The sequence below is a fragment of the Styela clava genome, chromosome 7 (assembly GCF_964204865.1).
Source record: "Styela clava chromosome 7, kaStyClav1.hap1.2, whole genome shotgun sequence".
Taxonomy (NCBI): Eukaryota; Metazoa; Chordata; class Ascidiacea; order Stolidobranchia; family Styelidae; genus Styela; species Styela clava.
In genome coordinates, this window is record NC_135256.1 from 15894175 (window position 1) to 15908456 (window position 14282).

The window sequence follows — 14282 nt, forward strand, 5'->3', positions numbered from 1 at the left end:
AAATAATAGTAATCAAAGATATACAAACAATCACGACGTAGCTGTTTGCGGTCACAGGTATATCCCGATATACTCATTTCAAACCTTCCAAAGGTTGACGTATAACAGTTGATATAAACATCGATAGCTTCGAACCCTTGTCAATTTTCTGTTATTTCATCTCCGACAGTTGAAATAATATAGGCTATATTTTAATTGATATATGTAATAAATTAATTAATTAATGACCTGCCATTCGTGAATAAGGTGCTTGTCAGCGAGAATTTTTAGGTCTTTTGTCCGAAATGTCTGCTTGATGAGTAACTAAGTAATGTATTGGAACACGCTTCATGGGAGCATATCAAATATTATTGAATGATCTTGCTTACAATCTGAAAAGAGGAGACTCGGAGAATCAATCATGCTCTTCTCACCCGTTTTACTTGTTACACAATATATTCATAAAAATAGATTTCCATCAGTTCTGCTCAATGTAAAATTCGGAAGTTATATTGAAATAATCCAATGTAAATTATAAGGTAGCCGACATGGTGAGGCGCGTTTATTTAACTTCGTGATCGGTATTGTTCGCTTGCTTAGTAAAGAAAAGACTGATATTGTATATTGCCCAAACTGTCTACTAAACAGTTTTCTAATATATCATGTAGGTGACGTTAACAAAGCAGTTCTAATTCAACGCCCAAGTGGTTTTCATATAGGCAATCACGTCAATTCTAATATAATATCGTTATATTTAAATTCAAAGTGTACACAGAGTATATATTTGTAAATATTCCTACTAAAATATCTTGCTCGTGCCCGATGTATTCAGATTGGCAAAATTTTATTACTTGATTACACATTGCAATCATGCTTTACAAGCCTTTGCACCTGAGACACAAATATATTAAACCAAATGTGATTTGTAGTTTTTCTACATACGAATTTCGAGAGTATTGAACCAATTCAATCTACATTTTGGACCAGTCGACATAACAGTACGCACTTATTTAATATTCAGGCTTCGGTGACTGCTAAGTATTGTTCGCTTCACAAATTACATATAAAATAATGTTTGAGACGTGATTGAGGTATGGCAGGGCGTTAATTAATAAGTGAGTATTTTTTCTCGGTAAGCTATGTCGAGGAATCGAATACTTGTAAGTAGTCATGCTTGAAATCCTTAGTTGCAATTAAAAAATACAAACCATTATTATCCTTTTTGGGAGAAAGGGGTGAATTCAATATAATTTCCTCAAAATTATTCCCACTATTCAGCGGGCTCTGAAGCACCAAAATTGATCTTCACAAAATTCAGAATCAAAGCGAAATTTGTATAAGCATGGTTCGCTCCTTTCGCGGTTCACAAAATAGCGCGCGCAAAAAAGGCCAGCCAATAATGACTTCTCAAATCCATCAAATGATTCATTTCTAGTACATAACTACACTAAAAGTGCCACCATGTTATTCGCTAAGTCACGCAGCATCCGCGGGCGTCCATCGATCTGCTAAACGAATTTATCGCATATTGAAAAGTGAAAACACTTGCGAGTGTTGCACATGGAGTATTGGAACGGAAGCATTGCTTATAATCGCAATGAATTTATTAACATGGGGCGCCATTTAAAAATTCACTAATTTTGTTTTATTTTTGATTGTTGGTGAGTTTTTCGGGTTGTTCGCCGACCCTAGTGTACACTGACCAGCTCAGAGCTCTTCAGTTAATCTTCATCTTTACTCGAGAATTTTACAGAAGATGCAGTCAATAATATAGGAAATATGCTATTGGAATGGAGGTTATGATCAAGTCTATTTAGGTTTTTCTTATGGCATGACTATTATATCTTATACTAAGCGTGAAACGTCCAAATTTCCAATATACCAGTGCGAGGCAAACAATACTTGATCGGTATGGTGAATATCTGTGGCACACACTCCCTGACTTCAATCAGCCAGTAGCCTATTTGTTGTGCCAGGAATCCTTCCGATAAGTCAACGATGGGAGCTTGCCTTCTGGGTTTGGATACGCTTAACCTGACTGCCGCTGAAATTCCAATGCACTAAACCAGACACAGTTCCGAATCGAACTTGTTTTATTTTACCACTCAACATAAAGTGCTATTGTGGCCACTCGTGTAAGGTCAGGTGATTTAAAAATAGTTTGGACTGCAACGCATCCAAATCCTACTTAATCAGATATACATATGTAACTAAATGCAAAAATAAATACAGTTTTAGGTACAATCCTAATAACTTAATCCCTATTTCAACACATGTCTACATAAAACACAACCCTAAGTTCCCTAAAATACAACCCTAAGTTATTATTAAATCTGCAACAAAAAAAGTACGGCCCTTTTACCAGTGCTGATAAACCAAGAGACTGTCGCAACAACAGGTTGCCACAATATGCACCATATACCAATTACGTATGGGCACTAGATTGCAATCAGAAAGTATTATGTCAATTGAATGCGAGTCATCAAAAGTGGATACTAAGTCTATACCTAAAACAGTTCTAAATAAATGAAATAATATACAAATACCAATGTGCAGTGACTAAATACATCAGAATATTTGCATAAGAAAAGCAATATGTGGCAACACTATATCAACTGCCTTATTAGGAATGAAACGGCAATTATTGGCGTGACTTACTATTTGATTGTTCATAAGATTTTTACTTCAAATTATGATTTAAAATGAAATGAGTACAAATGGCAAATTCTCAATTTAAAACATGCGTTGAAGTTTGAAAAACTGCATAAATAAAATTGGAGAGAAAAAATATATATTTGTTTTCATAAATATTCTAAAGTTCTCCTTTTTTGTCCGTTATTTCGCGTAGTTTTGTTCTGTCTGAATTAATCATTAGATGAAAATAAAAGTTGATCATTTTTTCAAAATTATCTCGACTTATTCTTTCATTCTTTGCGTGGATGCTGAAATAAAAAATGATAGATTACAATACCACCAAGAACTAACTACAAAATAACATTATTTTAGCAATGAGACCCGTTACTATCTAGTTTGTTGGGTGCTTTACGACACAACGAAAAGGCTTACTTTCCATTACTAAAAACAGTAAACTTCTTACCTGGCTATTTCATCTTTTGTCAAGACCATAGGATTAAAACGATAAATATTTTCTGAGAATGTTAGATAATGCCTTGTGTCGGTGTTCGCCACTAAGGCAGCTGAAACAAAATTATGGATAGGGAATACTGAACAGTACCAAATAATATTTCGTAAATTATACGACTTGAGTTGGATACCAGAAATCAAAAAGATAAATATTTTATAGCGATGTAGTTATTGTATAAATTGTGGTGTTTCAGTTGCCATGTTGTAAACTATAGTAATGCGTGGGTACTCCTGAAGTATGCGCACCAAGATGTCGCACAACTGAACCATAATCTGGTACACAACCTGAGTTGTGCGCCATCTTGGTGCGCATACCTCAGGAGGTCCAATGCGTGGGTCTAAGATTTGTGTACATGATATTTATGCTATGTCTTCAATTAATTGATAACGAATCTCTGAAAAAACGACCTGTTACAACGATGTTCGTACGTATAACATACTATATATATCTAGCGAGTTGAAAATAGCAGTAGAAAAGAAAATAGCAATAATATATAGTTATACAGTAACCCTGTCTTCTCACCAGGTCCGATTATCACGTTATCAAAGATTTGTTCAATTGTATCTGTTAAAAGTTGATAAGTGATTGATGATGATCGACTAAATGGTGATATAGGATGAGGTTCACTTTCGTGCAACACAGTTATTCTCACTCTATCGTCGTTTATAATTCGTTGATCGTGTTGCAGAACCTGCGAATCGAATATTAAAACTATTTGCATATCTCAATACAAAACTAGACCATATTCCACCCTGGGCGGGCTTACTGAAGTTACTAAGTGGCATGAAAATTAAAAAAAAAGAAATAGTTGCCAAAAATATTATACTTCGTTTTCTATGAACACAATCACTCACATCATCCAGTGAATCCCAAGGATGTATTCTGTGATTAACAATAGCCGAAGCAGATGAGGGAATAACATTGCCCTTCATTCCACCTCGCATAATTGTAACGGCAGTCGTAGTTCTCACTCCGCCTTGCAGCATCTGATTATTTGACAACAGCCAACATAAAAGTGGCTGAAAAAGAAAAACGACACGCGACGTCAAACGATTAACCCCGTGTAATTCACTGAATACTGTAACTCTAATATCGGGTCGGGGCTTGTACTGATTAAATCGGATCAGCTTCTGTAAAACAAGTACAAAAAGTGAAAAAAAGGGGGAGGGCTTGCATTCAATATTTTATTGATTTTATATGTAAGCGAGACCAAATTCCACACGCTCCCATATATAAGTTTAACAAATAACCAATAGAAGAATTGAAAAGCATATACAGTGACATTAGCTGAATGAAAATTTATTAGAAGGTGTCGAGAAATTTTGATTACCCCAATGCTGCCAAGAAAACAATGACCGTAAAGTAAATTTCATAGAATATAAATTCTCAGGAAGAAGTATAAAATAGAATGTCGTCGTCATAAAAAAGAGCAGAGCGAAGAGCAAGTGCACCGAATGCTTATTTCTCACAGAAGAGGTACGTCATGAATCATTAGAGCAAACCTTATGAAGTATTATTCACCTTGAATAACCATATGTTACTTAAAACAATGTTAGTCGGAAAGCCGATTTCAGGTGCCAATGATTCCAACATTTCTGTCATGAGGTTGTCAATTCTACCCGGCATTTGATTTGATTGAAGTCTATAAAAAAAGATAGCAGGGTCAAAGGGTTGAAGCCGCAACATACATTCCATGAAACGTATCTAACACATTCACCTTCGGCACATTCATTATGATAATATCGAAGTCTGGATCGCTTTTCGGGTTGGATTTCTAAAGCGCACGCAGAAATAATCATCCGACTGCAAAACTCACACGATATGAAAATCAAACTCAATGATCATCTTGATAGCAGGATTCACATAAAAGCTTCTAAGTTCAATTCAGGAAATATGATTTAGGGTAAGGGTTCGCTTTCGACAAGAAAACCACTGCTAACACGTGACCGACTTTTTTAAATACCTTGATATTGCTCCAGACATAATTCCGATCGCTGTTTCTTTTGCTGGCATAGATGAATGTCCACCATGAATTTCAACACTAAGATTAAAAAACGCAATGCCTTTTTCGGTGACCCCAACTCTGCAACGGAATTTTCATTCGAATGGGTCAGTATATCAACGTTTATACGTTCACATTAATTCACCTCACATTTAGCAAGGTTTGTCATCATATTTATATGGTAGTTACAAAAAGGAGCATCGGCGATTATTGAATAATATTGTGTTGTTATTATTCATGGGTATAGTAATTAGTTGAATCAATCCGACAGTTGAACAAATATATCACGCCTTACTTAAAAATTTGATAATTACTCTTACCCTACTCTAGATCTTTCTCGTGTATGAGAAAATGGATATTTCCCATGTCAGGTAACCTATAAACAAGTGTAATTATTGTAAGAAGGGTACCGAACATTCTAGATATGAGCAAAAATTGCTCCGTGGGAAACGAGATTTTTGGATAATAAAGAAAGGTACCGTTTTTGGCGAGCGAGATGAAAAAGATGTTACCGTTTAAATAGACATTTTGATCGTGGTTTGCCGGCTTTTCTATTTCAATTCGTTCGATACAGCAACCGGCTTTTCTATTTCAATTCGTTCGATACAGCAACCGGCTTTTCTATTTCAATTCGTTCGATACAGCAACCGGCTTTTCTATTTCAATTCGTTCGATACAGCAACCGGCTTTTCTATTTCAATTCGTTCGATGCAACAATGCTAATTCATCACCGACTTGGTTTTCACGATTGTGAGTGTGTTTTATTGTAAGTCAATTTATTGTGATATATTATCTGTGGAAATAAAAATCTTTACAGGCAAATGAGTCAGATCCTTACTGTTATATAAAATTAACAGATATCTCAAATTGAACACGTAACCTACTATATATTCTGTTTTTGGAGTCAGATACTTATCAAATTCGCTTAATTAGAAAGCAAAGTCATCAGAAGTTACACACCTAACAGTAAGCTACCAGTCTAAATTCCGTATTAAAGGTTTCACAGCAAATCATTGTATGTATTTGAAGAGATACTTGACAAAGATACATTGATTACAATTTAATACATATAAAATAAATGGAGCGTAGCAAAATTCCTAATTAAGCATAGAACAAAATCTCAAAGAAATTCAAGTCGCGTGAAACACGTTCAAACTTGGTTCAGAATGTTAAGATCATCACCAACAGTTTTATGTTTACTGTTTGAGCGAGTCACATACGTTCAAATCAAATTATGAACACCTCGTCTTAAATAACGCACCCGCTTCGAGTTTCTGGGAAGTTTTTTTTCCGTTTTTTTTTTCACATAGCCTAATTTGTGCTCAATTTTTGTCGAAGTTTCTGGAAACTCTCCTGTTCGGAAATTGCAAATATGACCAATCAGTGGTAGAAAAGTTTTTGTATCAGACTTCTGTATCTTCAGTCACATTTATTTCTTTAGCATTTGGGAGATGATCTTTATGTTCTGTATCAGATCTATCAATAATTTTGCCCGATTCAATTCTTAAAAGCTGACTAGATTGTGATTGCACTGTACAATCGGGAGTATTTAAAGTCACTTCTTCGACTATTCTGAATGAATCTTTTTCGAACTCTATTTTCGTCTTATTATGTTTCGAAGATTTGTGTTTCAGAAGAACGTAGATGCATAATGAGCAAATCCATGATGCAAAGCTTGCAAATACCACGACGCCGAAATATCTTGTCCTGTATGCATCGCAGTCATAGATCTAGGAATGTTTAGAGAATGATTTGTTAGTTTGATTTAAAAATAAATTTGATTTTTTGATGTAATCAAGATGGGTTGCAGGTAAGCAAAGTTGTCGACAAAGTGGGGTTACGGAGTCATCGTGCCCGAATTAATGTAACAAAACACATTGTTATGCACATATCTTACCCCGCAATATCCGGTTTGACTGCATTTGCTGAAGGTCCAATACAAACAAGATGAGTCAAATAATTTCCCATAAAATATAGGACCTGGAATCCACGCCAACAGTCTAACAACTATAAATGCAATTCCTATTCCGAGAGCTTTATCTCCAGTATTCACGATTCTGTAAAATAATGTATAAAAACAATTATATACAATGATAATGCTTTTAAACTACACATACGTCTGTCTATATCTTCTTTTATAGCAAAATAATATTTTCTTGATAAGTTCAGACAAATTTTATATAAAAGTATAATAAATACAATTTGGGTTAAAAATAATTACATGAGTTTTATAAATTGTGTTACAACTTTCTAATATACAACTAAATGGACGAGTGCGTAACATCTTACCTCATCAGAAATACGTACGTGGCTGGAGCCGACAACCCACTCGTAACACTTGCTAACGCTTGTATCGCCAATACGATAATAAGTAGATCCGAACAGTTGCTTGTTTTACAACTACCCAGAGACGAACCATGTAGCAAACTGTTCATATTTGAATCATCAAAATTAATGCAACTACATTCTGTGTAATTCTAAAAAAGGATTTCAGTCAATAGAAACTTTATTTTCGGGAGTTTCAATACTACATTCATTTTTTTCATTATAGTATACGTATTCATGCATGCATGTTATATGTCAGAATATAACCTCTGTTGGTGCATTAGGCACATTGTTGGACCAAAAATGTATATATGGATCATTTTTATAATTTCTTGTTTTTGTTATTCTCGTCGTTGATGCTGTGGGGAGTCTATCTTGCTGGTATTGTTGTTGTTGGTAAAAGTAGGTGAAAAGTTTTCTGCGCAACTAATGAACCAAACGGTTCCAGTTATTCATTACTTAAAGATGGATACAACCTAATTTTCTCTGATGCCTGTGATTCCAAAATTTGCTATTTCAATTTACGAACAATTTTTTATTCCGTCTCTCTTGTCTGCCGATCTTTTCAGCAAACTCGGCCTTCTCAGGGTTTATTGTGCGGTACCGAATTCACCTATGCTTGATATGCGATGAAAAGAAAAGAAAGAATCCATACTTGAATCTGTCCATCTAATTGAAATGTATTTTTGCATCCAGCATGACATGGAGAGAGATAGGTAATGCCATCCGATCCGCAAATGGGTGAAAATATGTTTGCATCGCAGTGACAACTGGAGCTGCATGTGCTGCAAAAATTATTTGAAGGATGGGTTCAGTATAGTACAACAATTATTCAGAATATCAAAATAATTTCTCGAGTACGATAGTCAATTGCCTTGTCCTTTTTTCATTAATAATATATGTCCTCTCATTAGAAAATCTGCATGCTTTTCCGTGGAAACTTAACGATAGGTTCTTTCTATTAGGAGTTTTAAGTGAATTTCGCATATTAATTGAGTATGTATTACCTATCTGAGTAAGGTACTGTAACGCCAGCAATGTCAATTGTTTTGCATCCCATGAATAACATTGGTAATGTGAGTAAAGTTGTGCAAAAATGCGAAGCAGCAGCGAGTTTTACCATTCCAATTTTATTTGGATTGTGCCGCTTCATAATGTAACTACCAAGCATTGTCCCAACAGCTATGCATGGTATACCGATGGCACCTAGAAGTTTTGAATAGATTGAGCCATTTACAAAATATGTAGTAGCTTCTCTGATTGGTATATACATGCTATGCTATATGATATACCACATGAAACCAGATTCAAAATGAAATTTGAAAATTGAAAAAAAAAATAAACTTACCGTAAGACATATCGGCTTTTGAGGGAGATGCTCCCAGTTGAACTTCTAAAAACTTTGGAAAATAGTTGATAATTCCGGTTATATAAAACGCAGAAAAAACCAACATGGACAACATACCAAGATATTCAAAATTTGTCATGAGTCTCTTGATGGCGGCAATCAATCCTCTGAAATTAAAGAATAGGCCATTAGTGATTTAGCATTTTCAACAGACCAACATGGTATTGAATCTGAACGCAAAAAAGAATATTATCGCGAAAAAAGAATTTTTTGCACTTAATAAAAATTCATGTGTATCATTGTATATGATTTTAACACATTTTTATACGAGAAATAATAAAGCCATTGCTTCATTTGTATAAAATTATTCTAACCAATGATATTTATGATTATTTTTTTAGTACTAATGGAGACCAGATTCATAAGATTTTATTTCTTGAAACCCAATATGCATCGTTTTGCGTAACAGTTGTTGATAATATTCTTGTTGTTGTTGGCAAAAAATAGCTTTTGCTGAACCTAATAAACCAATCGATTTCACATTTCAGAAAAATTCGCTAGAGCGCTATTATTAATATTGTATAATATGTTATCGAAACTTTAGCTTTTTCATTTAAATTCATGGGAACACGGTTTATGACGTATGGGATCACTATATTCTGTCTCACTTGTTTACAGATCATTACAGCAAATTCGGTACTCAACTGGTATCGATACGCGACCTCCGTGGCTACATATTTGAGCATTGCTGTCTTGTGTTATTGTACACAATGCATTACAAAATAACTATTCGTTACTTCGGTATAGTGTACATTTTGTGATGAATTTGCAAGGTTAAATAAATATAAACATACTCTGCTGTGGCCGTTGGTGCACCAACCTTCTCTACCGAAACATCACTTGGGTGATTCTCTGAATGTCTCAAAAATATCTGCAACATAAAGTTAAGAACTTGTTAGTCGTTGCGAGAAAGTGGATCCAAACTTGACTCCTCTGCGTAAAGCTAAAGCTATTTGCCGTAAGTATAAATCTGATTGAAATGATGTTCAAAACGAGAATCTGAAACACACGTGGAAAGTATTAGTCTGTATTCATTTACAACTATTAAAATGAAGTATATACGACGAAATGGTTAAGAAATCGACAGTTATAAACATTATACATTCTAACTATGAATAATTATTGAATAACAAACGTACGTATGAATCGATTTGCTAAATTGTCGTTGTTGTTGATGAAATATCGCTTTCATTTTTTATAGATGGTTGAAGCCGTCACTATGTTATTACTTTTTTTTTTTTTTAATTTTTTCTGACTCCTATGCGGCTCGTTATTTTACTATAAATTTTGTCTTTGCGCCACTACGTGGTTTCACGGCAGCCAGTTGTACTTAGTCGGTGCTCACTGCTCACTGCCCAAATGTTGTCTTACCGGCACCTATTTGAATTGCTACGGCGATAGGACTTGATTTAAAGATTTTGAATGATCAGGTATCGAATTTTAATGTAAGTTGTGTAGGCAATGCCGTTACTGTGGTTAGTCATTGGACTTCCGTGTTCATACAATTGAGCGTTGCTCTCTTGTTATTATTTAATAAATTAATTATTATTATTATAGAATAATTATAGATAGATACAAATAAAATAAGAAGCACTCACTTTATTTTTGTACTTAATTTTCATTCTTCTTGAAAATAAACACATGGGAATGGTTGCGAATGCCATTAAAATTCCACAGAATAAAAATCCAAGCCACCATGCACCGACCCAGTTTACATGCTGAGATGAAATAGTAAAATCATCTGGAAAATACATTTTAATTGGGATGGATCCAGTGTTACATATCATATTTTCTTATTATATATTCTGATTTTGTCATGTTCAGAATTAATTGTATATAATTGGGGAAAAACACATTTGTTCGAGACGAAAAAATAGGCAAACTACAATCCCAAGTCTGGAATATTTATGACAGCAGGCAAATTGTTCACCACGTTCAATGAGAATACATTTTACAAAAATATTACCTGTGTTTACCCATCCGCTGTCAACCCATATCTGCAAAAATACAGCACCAAGCATATATCCAACGGCTGGTCCAATCAACGCAACCGTCAACACAACACCTGCATGAAAAATGACACGTTTCATTTAAAGCGATTGGGATCGTGGAATTGGGTCATGTACACAAGATAACCCTGTAGGGTAGTTCGCTATATTTCTTTTCAATCGCACTATTAAGTGCAAAATACTGGACTGGATAAAATAACCACTGGATTGAAAAACAAACGAGCAATGTTCAAATACATGAACACGAAGGCTGAGTTCACCACAAGCGCCCCTGAAATCTATTCGCAAGGTAAAACAGACAAAAATTACAAACCTATATAGCCTTCCAATTAACACATCTTTCAAAAAATATTAATCTGGTAGTTTTAAAAAATGATAATTTGCCCCAACCTAAGTGAACCCCACCAATTACTAAAAATAAAAAGACACAAAGGTCCACCCCACGTCCAATAAAATTATGATTGTAGGAAATTCAACTTTCGTTAGATGTGAAGTGGTAGTGAAATTAAGATTTTATTTTATTTGATGTATTTTATACATTAAAAACATGAATGTTAATATCAATAAGCATACATACCTATATAGATCGGTACTCTATGCGGACTGGAAAAATCGTCAATGTAGGACATTCCGAGTGGTTGAAGGGGAGCAGCACCTATTCCACTCAGGATTATGCCAATGAGCACAAAAATATATAACTTATTTTCCAATTTATTGTTTACATCGACATTGCAAGAAGAAATGTTGAAGTCTGTTTTATGAAGAGAGCTGCAAAAACGTGTAGTAAAATAATTAAAATACGACAGTAGTTTAAACTTAGGATTGGTATACTTTCAAATTTTGAGAGAAGTGCTTATTGTTGTTCGTTCATTCTTGTCGTATCAGATCGTTATGAGTGTTAGGAAAGTCTTTCAAACGATTCTTCTCTTCAGAATCGTATTATTTCGATTGATATCCACAATGCCAATCAACATTTGTCCAGAGCTAAATAGCCATTTATTACTAAATAATGTCATCCTATTTTTATTTATTTGAGTGAAGATAAATTTTGGGTTCAAAGTTCGTTTCCTTCAATTCCCCGGGCTGTAATAAACTAGGATAAATGTCTAACCGAAACGATTTTGGTCACTACATATTATTGTCCTTGAAGTATTTTTTGTTTTAACTGAGTATGTAAAATACCACATGAAATATAAAAATGTGACAATTTTGAGTAACGATAGCAAGTCCAACGTTGAGAAGGTCATTTGGAACAGGTTCTAGAGAGAACATAACTTTTGTGTAAAGTGTCCTAGATTGCTGAAACTCCTAGATCAAATCATATACAACGGAAGTTCAAGCGTAAACAAAATTAAATAAATTTCTTCATTTTCTTTTTTTTATTCAAAACATTTATGAATTTAGTTTTTTTGGGTCACCTTATACTTCTATTTACTAACAAAGGATCCGATTTTTCGACTTTGACAAGACATTTTGCATACTCTAAAAATTCATGAATTATCATCATAACGAATAACAATTTTATTGGAGTTTGGCATATCTTACCTTTTACACAATTGATCACCAGCCGTAGTATGGTTATCGTTATCAACATATTTATATCGATCTCCTATAAACTGGGGAATACATGATATCAGGTAACCAACAACAATCAACGTTGTTCCAATTGCAATGACTCTAGGCCTGAATAAAATATTTTTGCAAATTAATACTCAAATTGCGCTAGAAATTGAAATAGTGAAGAAATAATGTAGCGGACAAAAAAGAAATCACCATACCTTAACCGTGATTAAAATTCAAATAAAATACAACCTGTGTGATTTGCTTCCATAGTAGCACACAAAGACCATTACAAAAAGATTTCCAATCTGATATACAGATGACAGTAAAGCCACGGCCGCTGAAGAAAGTTCAAATCGCCGTTCAATTGTTGTGAGCGCGCTTCGGAAATAGAAATTTGCAATCAACTGAAATGATGATATTAAATATTAGAATGGCATGGAGTTGTTTAGTTAAAATACTCTTGAAAATCATAGCTAACGAATCCGGCATAAAGATTAGGTTAGAGTCAAATTCAGACTTTTATTCAAGAAAAAGAATTTCAAAATTCCAACGCAAAATATCCAGTACATTAATTTGCGATTGCTTCCTATTCAAGTTTCTCTAATTTATTCTAAATGAAAACTTCTTGTCCTATCGTAACAAGTCACAGTACACGAATTTAGAATTTTGTCGAGATGGTGTATTCGAGAGTAAAACCTGATCGCATATCAGTTATCGTTCGCCTATTCAGGGGCAGCGCTGTTTGGAATGTTATTCAAGTTTTTAGGGTATAGACTCCTACCTAAGTTTTTAAATAGTTCATATGAATTAAGCCTATATTTTTGAACATGGCCCGGAAGCCTATAATATTTTGAGCCTAAAGTTGTAAAGATCTATTTTAACTTCTAGTGGCGATCATCAAAATGCAACTAATCTGATTAAAAAAAAGTGAGATGAGCCATTAACATAAAATGACTAAGTATCAATGTGTGATTTGAGTGGAAAGCTAGCAAGTAAATCCAATAATATCGGATCTTAAAAATTAGTCAGAACTTAGTAGAAAAATAAACTTACTTCTACAAATAGAATGAGACTTAGACATCCAACAAACAGTCTGATATCCCTTTTAAAATAACCGCGAGCCATCTGAGTATTCGAGTACAAGTTGTTGATCTAATTAAATGTCAAATTGGATATAGCATCATATTTTCTTACATCAAGTACCGAAAAGCACCGCACATTTTTATCAATAAATTGCCACGTCTACTTTAATATTGGCCATCGAGTTGATTACCAGACAAATGCTTGTTTTCTAACAGTATATTATAAATAACTGTTAACGATTTTGAATTGTGTTTAGAAAAAATAAAACTTTATTATTTTACTTATTTATTTAGCTAATTGCGGAAAGTTGTTACCTAATATCAATGCCAACTTGATAGTTATACTGAGACTACATCCAAATATGCAAAACTTCTTTCTGATCCTATTGGTTCTTATAAGTTGAAAATACTAGAACGTAAGTTATTGCTACTCGTGTCGTGTCTAACACTCCGGATGTGGAACCTTGTATTTTCTAATTCTCGATTCGTGTTTGCTTGGTTGTCTGTTTACTTTATAATGATTCAAAAACAAAGAACCAATACATGTACATATTTCATATTTTTTGCATGATCAAGCACTCTGTTAGATTTATAAGTGTGGTTTAAACGAAACTACTACGAAATTACTTGATGTTAAACCCGACAAGTGCGAACGACGGTCCGCGGGCCAAATCCGGCCCGTTGCGTGATTCAATCTGGCCTTGCAATAGGCTTGTTAGATATTGATCGTAGTCTGTGTGAGTTTTATTTTAAGTTGCCACAGACTGTC

The 14282-nt window shown here is 34.2% G+C and overlaps 2 protein-coding genes across 2 annotated transcripts in view; both read right to left on the minus strand.

Moving 5' to 3' along the window:
• Positions 1-2054: 2054 nt before the first annotated feature.
• The window catches only part of LOC120328734 (N-fatty-acyl-amino acid synthase/hydrolase PM20D1-like), a 33698-nt gene continuing 21470 nt past the window's right edge, over positions 2055-14282 (minus strand). The window contains exons 6-11 of the mRNA XM_078114563.1: positions 5088-5207; positions 4646-4766; positions 3979-4143; positions 3647-3815; positions 3077-3176; positions 2055-2921 (exon numbers count right to left, since the gene is read on the minus strand). Of these exons, the coding sequence (XP_077970689.1) occupies positions 2792-2921; positions 3077-3176; positions 3647-3815; positions 3979-4143; positions 4646-4766; positions 5088-5207 (805 nt within the window). The 3' untranslated portion in view covers positions 2055-2791. The remainder of the gene's footprint in view (positions 2922-3076; positions 3177-3646; positions 3816-3978; positions 4144-4645; positions 4767-5087; positions 5208-14282) is intronic.
• Positions 6407-13954, minus strand: LOC120328738 (solute carrier organic anion transporter family member 2A1-like). The gene is made up of 14 exons (XM_078114341.1): positions 13829-13954; positions 13485-13583; positions 12681-12835; positions 12414-12551; positions 11446-11636; positions 10826-10924; positions 10458-10600; positions 9654-9730; positions 8800-8966; positions 8459-8657; positions 8107-8236; positions 7416-7603; positions 7024-7183; positions 6407-6856 (listed from the first exon to the last, which is right to left on the minus strand). The coding sequence occupies exons 2-14, from the start codon at positions 13554-13556 to the stop codon at positions 6530-6532; spliced, it is 2046 nt and encodes a 681-aa protein (XP_077970467.1). The 5' UTR covers positions 13557-13583; positions 13829-13954; the 3' UTR covers positions 6407-6529.